At 43.4% G+C, this 12,435-nt stretch overlaps 1 protein-coding gene across 1 annotated transcript in view; it reads right to left on the bottom strand.

Moving 5' to 3' along the window:
* MAP3K5 (mitogen-activated protein kinase kinase kinase 5) overlaps positions 1-12,435 on the bottom strand; it is a 148,606-nt gene that overhangs the window by 30,179 nt on the left and 105,992 nt on the right. Inside the window, exons 20-21 of the mRNA XM_037739239.1 lie at positions 6,201-6,378; positions 5,938-6,106 (exon numbers count right to left, since the gene is read on the bottom strand). Of these exons, the coding sequence (XP_037595167.1) occupies positions 5,938-6,106; positions 6,201-6,378 (347 nt within the window). The remainder of the gene's footprint in view (positions 1-5,937; positions 6,107-6,200; positions 6,379-12,435) is intronic.

Here is a 12,435-nt window from a genome sequence, read left to right as displayed (position 1 = left end):
AAAAAAAAAAAAAAAAAAAATTAACATTCCTCAGCTGGGCTGTGAAAATTATAATTTCTAGAAGTCTATTAAAATAAAAAAGAAATGCACCATTGAGTTCTTTCTCAATATTTTTTTGTTTGGAAGCTCAGTCTCAAGTTTATGTTTTCATGACATAAGATTATATTGAAAAGCTTGAAAGCTGTCATTTAAGGAATATTTTAAAATCAGACTGGGAACCATTATAAAGTTTGCTGGATTTTTTCCTTACCACAAACTAAATTGCATCCAAGGTAAAGATTCACAGGCAAAATCATAACACCATGAAAATATGTTCAAGAAAAAAATGTGAGTTATGCAGAAATTGGAAGCTTCTTTGAGTAAAAAATCAATTACATGTTTGCCAATAGTTCAAATAGTAAGCTTGTTTTTTGACATTTAACTTTGTTTTTACAACAGAAAAACATGTTGCTTCTGGTTTTTTGCTATGTGTGTCACTGGCCTACAAAGGAACACGCTCTACTCTGGGAAATGTTTTCTATTCAGGCTTCTTCATCTACTTATGTCATCGTTTATTTCTGTTCTGACTCCAGTCTCTCCATGTTAACTCATTCGTGTGCCTTCAAAAACAAGCATCTTGGCTAGTATCTGGTGAGCCTGACTCAGTGTCAGCATAGATTAGACAGTAATGCATTTCCTGCACTCCTAGTACCAGGGTGTGATGGTTAATACTGACTGTCTACTTGACTGGATTGAAGGATACAAAGAATTGATCCTAGGTGTGTCTGTGAGGGTGTTGCCAAAGAAGATTAACATTTGAATCGGTGGGCTGGGAAAGGCAGACCCACCCTTAATCTGGGTGGGCACAGTCTAATCAACTACCAGTGTGCTTAGAATATAAGCAGGCAGAAAAATGTGAAAAGAGAGACTGGCTTAGCCCCCAGCCTACACCTTTCTCTCATGCTAGATGCTTCCTGCCCTAGAATATGGGACTCCAAGTTCTTCAGTTTTGGAATTCGGACTGGCTCTCCTTGCTCCTCAGCCTGCAGATGGCCTATTGTGGGACCCTGTGATCATGTGAGTTAATACTTAATAAACTCCCATACTATATGTTTAATATATATATTCCATTAGTTCTGTTCCTCTAGAGAACCCTGACTAATACACAGGGTCTTCTGCAAAGATGCTCTCCAGTTTTTATCCTTTAAGCTTCTTTAAAAACCAGGAGTGGATTTCAGAGGGATGTTACAGATTAAAGCGTTTTTCATGGTTTAAGGATTTGAGGACCTGACCAACATCTAGATTTGGTTTTGTTATAAAGTATAGGCTTAATATAAATATGTATCTAGAAATAATACAATGATAAGAATTATTTCTATCTGATTGATTGTAGAAAAAAGGAAATATATTAGATAACTACTATTAGCCCGCTTGATAATGATAACAATAACAGTTAACAGTTGTGGAATATTTTGTTATGATTTAAATCACTCACAATCTCAGTTAGCAACCTTATGAAGTCGACTCCACTATCATAGATGAGGAAGTTCAGGCTCTGAGAAGTTAACTAAGTTGCCTAAATTGCACAGCCTTTAAGTGATGGAACCAGGCCTCAAACAAAGGGAAATCCAAGCTAAGCCCAAGCACCTAACCATTATATTCTACTATCCCCATGACCTGTAATAGCAGCTGTCAACCTGGGTCAGAACCTGTTCGACCACTGAATCACCACTTGACGTCACAGGAAAGGATTCCCAACATCCTTAACAGCACAGTCAGAAGGACCCTCACCATCATGTGGCCATTATGGATTCGGCATGCGATTCTGATCAGCAGTTCTGGATTCTCACTGGTAGCTTCATGCTGGTGCACTAAGGCATGTCCTCTGATGGTTGCTTTTAAGATTTTCTTTCATTTCTCCTTTTACAGAGAACATTCAAATGGTACCTTAAAACTAGGAGGTACCAAACAATTGAACATGATTAACCACTCTAGCATTTAAGTATTCCAGCACAGTCATAGAAGTGATGGTCGAGGCAGTCCTAGCCCTGATGGAGCTATGGTCCAGCAACGAGACAAAGAACAGACCCCAAACAAGCTGGCATTTTCTGTACTGGGAAAGCACATTCTTTGGGGGTGATTAGAGATCTAGGCAATTCCTGGGTTTTATGTGTTTCTGACCAAAATCAAGCATCTTAAAGGTCCACAAGAGAGCCCTTCACTCCACAGTGGCTAATGCTGATTTACTTTCCTTCTCCACCTCCAATGCCTCCCCACCACCCCACTGTAGGTTTTTCCTAGCACTTGTCACCATTGGGCCTACTAGCAAGGTAGGGCAATATGGTGGTTAAGGCAAAAAGTTCAGAGCCAAACTGCCTGGGTCCAAATCCTAACTCCATTGCTTAGGGCTGCATGACTCTGACAAACTATTCGAGTCCTCTGTGTCTGCTTCCTCATGTGTAAAATGAGGATGCTAATGGAACTATTAGTATAGTACTACTGTCATGAAGATTAAATGAGCAAATACACATGGAATACTAACAATAGTACCTGGTCCAAAGAAAATGTTTGCTGTTGTTACCATACGTTTAACATATGTGTGTCTGTTTTTCTTTTTCTGCTAGAATGTCAACTTCAGAGGGATGCAGATCTTTTTGTTTGGTTCACCATGGTATCTTCAGTACTTAGTACAGTGCCTGGCCTCTGGTTGATACTCAGTAAGTATTTGTTGAATAAATGAATGAACTACAAGTGCTGCCCAGCTTCTCTCTCTGTCCAGCCTGGTTATTCTTCTTGGGTCAACCCAGTCCTGTTCTCAGTCTTTGAATGACAACTGTGAGCCAAAGGAAAGCCCAGAGAGAAGGCTGATGGCTCGAAACTTTCTGTCTCTACCGCATCTCCCAGCACTGCCACGAAGCATGCACAACACCCATCCTCCCCTGACTCAGAGGCCAGCTATCCTCACTCCAGAAAATCTTCTTTCCGGCCCTCGGAGTAATTGCTCGAGATAGCTTTCCTTTAGGACCCAAGTCAGGGTTTTTGAGAGTGTGTAGAAGATGCTCATTTCAGTTTTCCTTGTACCAAGGCTCTACTGGCACATATATGGCCTTTCAGCTCCTTCTATGAGATCTAAAGAGGTGAACCTTAGGGAATTCCTAAGGTGATGGAATGTTCAGCAAAGAAGCATGGTGAGGTTCTCAAGACAGAGACAGGCTGAGATTGTTTAGCAAGAGCCAAGAGAGAGCTCTGCTCCATTTACATCTCAATAAAAGATGAGAACGGGTAAAGTGTTGTACTAAGAGACTTTAAAAACTTGGCTGGACTCCTCCAGCCCCAACCTTTTTGTAGCTATTTCCTCAGGACACAGAGAGGGAAGAAGCTATGTGCAGTAGTCCATAGTGATCATGAAGGACAGGTGGAGGCCACAGGCAAGGGAGGCAGGTAGATGAGTTCCTGGTATCCGTTGAACTCAAAGAGGATAAGAAGTGTCATACCAGGTACTAAGCATGCCTGTGGGAGGTTGCATCCATAAGAAGCTTGAGGCTGAGGGAAATTCTCTTTTCTCCTGGTGCAGATTTGGGCAGGGGATTATTCCTTGTATCTGTACACAGAATCCCAGGGAGTACATTTTCCCAGTTATTATGGTTCTGTGTTCTCCGAATTCATATGCTGAAGCCCTAATTCTCAATGGGATGCATTTGGAGATAGGACCTCAAAAGGGATACTTAGAGCTAAGTGAGGTCATCGGGTGGGGCCCTAATCCAATTGAACTGATATTTCTGGTATCCATATGAAAAGAGGAAGAGACACTAGGGCTGCAAGTGCACTGGAAAAGACCATGTGAGTGCATGATAAGAAGGTGGCCATCTGCAAGCTAAGCAGAGAGGCCTCGGGAGAAACCAAGCCTGCCAACCCCTTTATCTTGGACTTTCAGCCTCCAGAACCGTGAGAAAATAAATTTCTATTGTTTAAGCCACCCAGTATGTGATAGTTTGTTATGGTTGCTTGCTATAGTTTGGATGTGATTTGTCCTGCCAAAACTCATGTTGAAATTTAATGGCCAATGTAATGATATTGACAGGTGGTAGAGTCTTCAAAAGGAGTTTGGGTCATGAGATTCATGAAGGGATTAATGCAGTTCTCATGAGATTGGGTTAGTTCTCAGGAAAGCCAGATGTCATAAAGTCAGTTGGCTCTCCTTGTCCCTCTCTTTTTTCCACTCACGTCCCGCTGCCTTTCTACTTTCTGCCATGAGTTGAAGCAGCACAAGGCCCTCACCAGATGCAGATGGGCCACCGGATCTTGGACTTCCTAGGTCTCCAGAACCTTGAGTTCAAATAAACCTCTTTTCTTTATAAACTACTCAGTCTCAGGTATTCTGTTATAGCAACAGAAAATGGACTAAGATATAGCCTTAGCAAACTAGTATACCAAGGAACGATAGGTTTGCTGGCAAGCTTGGTTTTTTCAGAGTACATATGGCTTTCTAACCTATTATATACAGCAGCTCCTCCAATAACACTGTTTTGCTCAATGTTGCTTCGTTATAACCTTGATGAGAAAAAAAAAAATTGATTCCTGGTAGGGGCCACTGTCTGTGTGGAGTTTGCACATTTTCTCCCTGTCTGTGTTGTTTTCCCTGGGGTACTCTGGTGATATGGTTTGGCTGTGTCCCCACCCAAATCTCATCTTGAATTGTAACTTCCATAATCCCCATGTGTCACAGTGGATACCCAGTTGGGAGGTAACTAAATCACAGGGGAGGGTCTTTCCTATGACGTTCTCATGATAGTGAATAAGTCTCATGAAATCTGATGGTTTTATAAATGGGAGTTCCCCCACACTTGCCTCTTGCCTGCTGCCATGTAAGATGTGACTTTACTCCTCATTTGCCTTCCACCATGATTGTGAGACTTCCCCAGCCATGTGGAACTGTGAGTCAATTAAATCTCTTTCATTTGTAAATTACTTAGTCTCAGGTATGTCTTTATTAGTGGCATGAGCACAGGCTAATAAATATAGTTTCCTCTGCATCCCGAAGATGTGCACGTTAGGTTCATTGGTTTGTCTCCATGGTCCCAGCATGAGTGACTGTGAGTGTGTGTGTGAATGTGCCCTACAGTGGAATGGTGTCCTGTCCAGGGCAGGTGCCCAATTGGTACTGAGCTGCCAGAACAGATTCTGGCCACCCATGACCCTGAACTGGGTGGGATAATTGAGTAAATAGTTATCTTGTTTTTATTAATCTTTCTTAAATGTAATAGAGTTCACATTTATTTCAACATTAAATATTAGAAGTGTTTTCGTCTTTATTTAGGAGTTTGTCCATGTTTTTGTGACTAGAAATATGACGTAGGAACTTAACTCTTGTTTATATCAATTAGGCTATGGTAAAACTGGTATGGTTATATGTCATTTTGCTTAAGTCACAGTTTCCAAGGACCTATCAACTACATTAAGTGAAGGCTTACTGCAATTTACTTCTCATTGCCCTTCACCTGCCATCTAAATATAGCCTCACAAGCTCAGGAGTTCTGTTGTATTTGCTGATGTTTCCCAAATGCTGAGAGGAGCAACTGGCAGGTAGCCTCATGCTAATGTCAGAATCAGCAACTCACATGGTTCAGTGCGTGTTTACTGATGGAATGAACAAACAAATGAATGAAGAGTAAAAGAGGCCTGTAGGGACTAGTTGGAATGTCACCAATGTGAAAAATTTGCTTCTTAAAAATAGTTATATTCAAAAATGCAGTGAAAAAATTGTTTTCCTATGTTTATATGAATATATTCCCTAATGTAGGGGTTTACTTTCTTTTTCCCCTGGGGTAGGTTTGTTTACCATCATGAGCACTGCAGCTTCCTCCTGGCTTTCACGTCATCTGTGGCTGCAGGCGGTTAGGACATAGGTAAAATACGCAAGAAAAGGTTGGGAAATGAACCATCTGGGAGTGGATTTACCTGAGCTAAAGATTCCATCAGGTTTCTCACGATTTTGTCTTGGTCTTCGGTCAGGATCCTGTGAAGGGTGGCTCGCCTCTCACTGTCCTTCCTCAGCATGAAGAATCCAGAATCTTTTTCTTCAGGGGAAGGGGGGGCACTGTGATCTTCAAAATTCTCATCTGGAATGCTGAGAAAATTTATGCTGCATAAATCTCAGTTTCCTTTATAAATGACACACTTACCAACATGCTTCTCTCGCCCCGAGTAAGTCAGGTCTTTACCCCAAAAAGAGTGTCCGAATTCCCTTTACGTCTCTTTCTCCACAGGATTTGGCTCTTGTTTTGAAAGAGAAGGGATCCACTTTCAACTCCGTGTCGGGTGAAACTGAGCCGTACTCACTGCTGCTGCTGGTGTCCTCCACCAGCACAGGTACCGGCAAGGATATACTCCTGAGATATTCTGCTTGTGAGGAGAGGAAGGAAAAGGTAATTGATGCTTTAAAAAATGTACACATACTGAAATACCCATTGAAAGAGACCCATATTCTTTGCCAAATACCTTGTTGCAATGAGCAGCATAATTATGCTATGTAAGGGGATGGTCATGTGTTATGACTGCCCCCCTTGCTCAGCATAACCCATACAGTGGGGCAGCCAGGAAAGGGCCTCCCAGGCCCTGGGAGGGATATCTCCAGGGAATCAAAACAGTCAAGCAAGCACCAGGCTCAGCGGGTCTGATCCCCTCATTTTTGCTGACAACTAACTATTTCTATTTATGGGTCTCAGTTTTCATATTTATAAAATTCAAGGTCAGATTGATCATCTTTAAGCCTGTTCCTCAGGGGCTTAAGGATCTATGTTAGCATCTCGGGGCTGTCTTGGTTGGGATGAGTGAGTAGGATGCTATAAGTCTAGAACACAGGTTCCAATCCTGTTTCACCTGAAACCAGAGCAAATATGATGACTGTCATATATCACAGTTCTGCTTAAGGATTCATATAAAAACACTAAAAACAAATTTTGGAAACAGATGGACTAGAGGATCTCTTAGGTCTTTCCTCGTTCTCAGATACTATGATTCTCTAGTAGACATGAGCTTCTTTGTTTGGATGAAGACTGAGATGGTTGAGTTGCCTATATTTCCACAAACATTGGTTTTAAAGAAAGTAGTTTTTGCCAGAAACATCTTTAGCAAACACACATCCTAAAGCTACAAAAATCTTTTAATAAAGAATGAAGGTATAAAATTATAGAAAAGAAAATCCACTGTTGTCTGGAATCTCCTTTTCACTGAATTCTTCTTGGGCTGAACTGGATCAACTGTCCTGATCTGAAGGGTAGCAGGGGACTCCTGACATTGGTTTCAGCTATAGGGAGAAAGAGGAACGTATATGCAGCTTCCAGGAACAGCTGACTTCAGGGGAAAACAATGTACTGGTCAGTAACTGGAAAGTGTTCCCAGGATGAATGGTTGACTTAGCTGCTGTTATTTAAATAGCTCTGTAGCTCAATCATTAGAAGGCAGGAAGCAAGATGAAGCCACAAAGAGTTGCTGGATGGACCAAATATAGTACCAGTATGCAAATGATATGTAGCAGGGGAAATGCCTGGCATGTAGTGTTGTTCCAATATACCTGACTATGGAGTCCCTTTATGCTGGAGCAGCTCATGGGCCTAGCATTTCATGGACCACATTTTAGGCAGCACTGCTACAGCAGGAAGGAAATGGGTGACCTCTTCCTTGCTGATAATAGTGAGGTTGTCTGAGAGAAGAAAGGTTTGTAGGGGTCCAAACAGTGAACTACTTTTGAGTCGTTCCTGGGGAAAGTCAAGGTCTATAGTGTGCCTTGTTTCACTTTAGAGACGACATCAGCCCTATCTGGGGGGGAATAGATTTCAGAACAGAAGAAAACAGTTGCTTGGGAGAAACAGTTTCACTGATATGAGATGTCAAGCCCCTAAAATTAAATGTTGTTGATGGAAGAATACAGCTGAAGGAAGATCTCTTGGCTTTACTGAGTAGCCAATCTCTTCATATGAAGGGATACGGGCTGGGTGCAGTGGCTCACGCCTGTAATCCCAGCACTTTGTGAGGCCGAGGTGGGTGGATCACCTGCGCTCAGGAGTTTGAGACTAGCCTGTGCAACAGGGTGTAACCCCGTCTCTATTAAAAGTACAAAAATTAGCCAGGCGTGGTGGCAGGTGCCTGTAACCCTAGCTACTTGGGAGGCTAAGGCAGGAGAATTGCTTGAAGGCGGGAAGTGGAGGTTGCTATGAGCCAAGATCGCACCACTGCACTCCAGCCTGAGTGATGAGAGCAAAATCCCATCTCAAAAAAAAAAAAGAAGAAGAAGGGGTGGAACTCACTGATGATCCTTGAGACTTGGAGAGGGTTTCTTCAGCAGCCCATCTTTATGAGATGCATGCCACACTCAGAAATGGAGGTGTGCATCATTCATAGTTCCAAGACAAAATTGTTGTTTCTTGGGAGTAAAGAGATTAAATCCTATCTAGAATAGTACCAGACGAGGCGTTCCTATCATGTGTTTCTGTGTGTGTGTGATACATGTATGTGTATCCAAAGAAGAAAGGGAGTAAGGACCTGAATTATCCTGTATTTTGGCTTTTTGGTCATATCATGTGATTTGATTATCCAGTAATGAGAGGGCTTATGTCAAACCTGTGAATTTTAACGTTGCTGTGACTACCGACTGCCTAAAAGGAGGCCTAATGACGTAAAACTGTATATGTTTTTTTTAGGATGGAATCCAGTGCCTGTCACTACGGCTCATTAAGGAAATAAAGGGACTTATAGATATTCTGCATGCTCTATGTGCAGAGCCCCGATTCCCTCCTTGGCTTGATTTTATTTGTATTTTTGAGATGGAGTCACACTCTTTCGCCCAGGCTGGAGTGCAGTGGCTCAATCTCAGCTCACTACAACCTACGCCTCCTGAGTTCAAGTGATTGCCCTGCCTCAGCCTCCCAAGTAGCTGGGATTACAGGCGTGTGCCACCACGCCTGGCTAATTTTTGTATTTTTAGCAGAGAGAGAGTTTTGCCATGTTGGCCAGGTTGGTCTCGATCTCCTGACATCAAGTGATCCGCCTGCTTCAGCCTCCCAAAGTGCTGGGATTACAGGTGTGAGCCACTGCACCCAGCCTGCTTGATTTTAAATGAGTGAACCTGATTCTAGATTGAGCTCCCTTCTCTGTTAGGCACATGCGTTCATTTATCCAACATACAGTTGCAGATCACTGACTATTTGTCAGGTAGCCAGCAGGACTTGCTGATGGACTAGAGTGAAGGGTATGAAAAGGAAGACTAAAAAATGACCCCAAAGTAGAATTCTGGCCTAAGAAACTCAATGGATGCATGTAGTACTTATATACTAAGATGAGAAATAATACAGGCCAAAAAGGAAAGTACTTTTTAGTGGATAAAGGGTGTTATTTGACAGCTCAGTTTGAAAAATGAAGAAGGCAACTGGGGGGCCTGGCACAGTGGCTCACGCCTGTAATCCCAACACCTTGGGAAGCCAAGGATCACCTGATGTCAGGAGTTCGAGACCAGCCTGGCCAACATGGCAAAACCCTGCCTCTATTAAAAACACAAAAATTAGCCTGACATGGTGGCATGTGCCTGTAGTGACGGCTACTCAGGAGGCTGAGGCAGGAGAATCGCTTGAACCCAGGAGGTGGAAGTTGTAGTGAGTCAAGATCATGCCACTGTACTCCAGCCTGGGTGACAGAGCAAGACTCCCTCTCAAAAAAAAAAAAAGGCAATTGGATATGAGCTTGGAGCTGAGAACACTAGGCTAGATAGACCCTCAGCAGCCTACTGGCTAGAGATGGTGTTTAAAGGATGACATAATTTGGGGAAAGATACAAAGGCAGCATAGACCCAGCCCTTAAGAATGCCAGTATTTAGAAAAAAAGAAGAGGATGAACAGGCAGCCAAGAAGAATGACAAGGAGCAGCCATGAGGTTGGAGGAAAACAGAGAAAATTAGGTATCATGGAAGCCTACACAGGAGAGGGCAAAAGTAAGAGAACGGTCATCCAGGCCAAGGGCCACTGAGAAGTTGAGTAGGTTGGGAAAAACACTTGTTGGATTTGGCTAAAGAAATCTCATTAGACCTTGGTCTGAGCAGGTTCAGTGATCACGTGGAAGGGGAGATGCTACATGGGCGGGAAGGAAGAGGTGGAGATCTGGAGACACTGTACTTGAAGACAGAAAGCTGTGATGGGGGGAAAAACATGGTGGTGCCAGTCAATGAGGCCACTGTAGATCAGGGGAGGGACCAGTTCAGGACAGAAGACACTAGAGCATGTGTATATGGAACACACTGGGAGAGGCAGAAGCTGGAGAAGTCACGGGGGGCGGGGGAGGTGTGGGATCCAGGACCCAACTGTGGGGGACTGGCCTTTTGTAGGAAAATGGATGTTTTCTCTGTTGTAAGAAGTGGAAAGAGCGAGACTGCTGAGACAGATCGCTTTATACATTTGTGGTGGAAATATGATCAAATCCACACCTGAGATTTCTAGCTTCTTAAGTTATGAAGATTTCCAGGCAAGTGAGAAAGTGTAGTGCCTTTCTGTGTCACTGTTAAAGGGAAGAAGCTCAAGTATAACTATTTCCAGCAGAGCATGGTGAGTTTCCAGATATCACAGAGGTTACAAGTTCCTTGACATCAGCTCACATGCGTGAGTGATTGGGACCCCAGGCTGCAAGAGAGGAGCCTGGCAGGCTTTCCACTCATGGGCAGCCTTACTGCTGATGTCTCACCAGGAATTAAGAAGCCCTGCACTATGGGGCTGTCCGTGAAGAGTCTCAAAAAGACTGAATGAGACTCTCTGAGGATAGGACATGTCAAAGATATGTCTCTAGGGAGATGATTCTTATTGGCCTATTCCTGATAGGAAGGGGTGTGAGCCCCAAAGAGATAGCTTTACCAAGAGGCCAGGAGAATAGAATAGGCTGGAGTTGGGAGGAGTGACAGGCCACTCCACGGACTCTAGATTGTTGGGAGCTCCTATCTATGGAAGGGAGGTAGTGTGACCTTTAAGGAATTAGATACATTCCCGCTTTGGGAAAGTGGGGATCTTCTAAAGGGTGAGGTGGCGTCAGATCCCAGCAGCTATTCATGATGACTAGGGATCTTCATGATTCCCCTTCTCCTAACAGTTTAGGAACAAAGTCCGGCCACAACGCAGAGTCTCTTAATGGGTCATCCTGCCTCCAGTCTCCAATTGACCAAACACAGAATAATGGTTCTCACACTGCAGTGATTACAAGAATCATCTGGGTTTACTTAAAAGTACAGAATTCCACCTTGCACCTCCGTATTCTGAGAAGGGCCAGGCATCTCAATTTTTAACAAGCATCGCAAGAGATCCATGCAGGCAGGATTTGGGACCATCTGAGGCATGGCTATTGGTGTCTCGTGCCTACATTCTAGTGCTAAGTACACAGCAGAGGGTTAAAAATGTTATGGAATAAATGTTATTAAATAAATCATCCTTACACAGCTATGGGAATGATCCATCAATAGCTTCACTGTCCAATATGGTCACTACTACCTTCCTATGGTTATTAATATTAACATTTAAATAATAAAAATTCAGTGCCTCAGCTGTGGTAGCCATGTTTAGAGTGTCTAATCGCCACATATGACTAGTGGCTCATGTATTGGAGAGGGCAGACACAGGACATTTCTCTTACTGCAGAATCCTGGGTCCACTGCTGGTCTGTATTATTTCAGATAAAAATGTTCCCTGGCTCTCCACCCATCCTCGCTGATTCCTTAGCGTTTCATAAGGAGACCTTTGGGATCTGGGCCTGCTCCCCACTCCAGCATCATCCCTCCCCTTTTACTGTAAGTACCAGTGCTGCTGAGCCAGCAAGGCTCCCTTAACATACAGTAAAGTTTCACACATCCGGGCATTAACTCATGCGAGGAGTGGCCTCCCCTGGCTCTCCACTCCCCATCCACCTGAGTTCACATTCGTCCTGACTCATCAGGTGCACCCCACTGGAAAGTCTGCCTTGAAACAGCATTCTCAGACTGACTTCAATCACTTTCTCTCCCTTTTGACTCCTTTAAACAGTCTAAACTATACTATAGTAGAGATGATTTTTTCCAGTGTTTCTCTCCTAGAGGGTCAATGGCTCTTTAAAATCAGGAACTCTGTCTTTATCATCCTTATATATCCAAGGGCCTACCACATTTCCCATGCACACGGTAACTGTATAATTAATATTTAAGTTAAAGTGAATTACTTAAATCTCTGGGTCTGTGTGTGGCCAAGAGAGAGCAGTCAGGATGAGACAAGTCATGTGTCTCTCTAAAGGGGAAGGGGGTCTCATCGTCACCACCCTCTTACTCCCCTCTTGAGGGAAGCCAAGTGCAGTTATGGGAGGTAGAGAACCTTCAGGTGGGCCTGCACTCTAGACAGAAACACATATGCAACCTACAGAAAGTACCTGGGGAAGGAAGAGGCCTGTATCTTGTATTCA

Source organism: Cebus imitator, unplaced genomic scaffold (genome assembly GCF_001604975.1).
Source record: "Cebus imitator isolate Cc_AM_T3 unplaced genomic scaffold, Cebus_imitator-1.0 Scaffold65, whole genome shotgun sequence".
Classification (NCBI taxonomy): Eukaryota; Metazoa; Chordata; class Mammalia; order Primates; family Cebidae; genus Cebus; species Cebus imitator.
The sequence above is the reverse complement of the archived record's forward strand: the minus strand, read 5'-3'. Positions and strand labels throughout refer to the sequence as shown.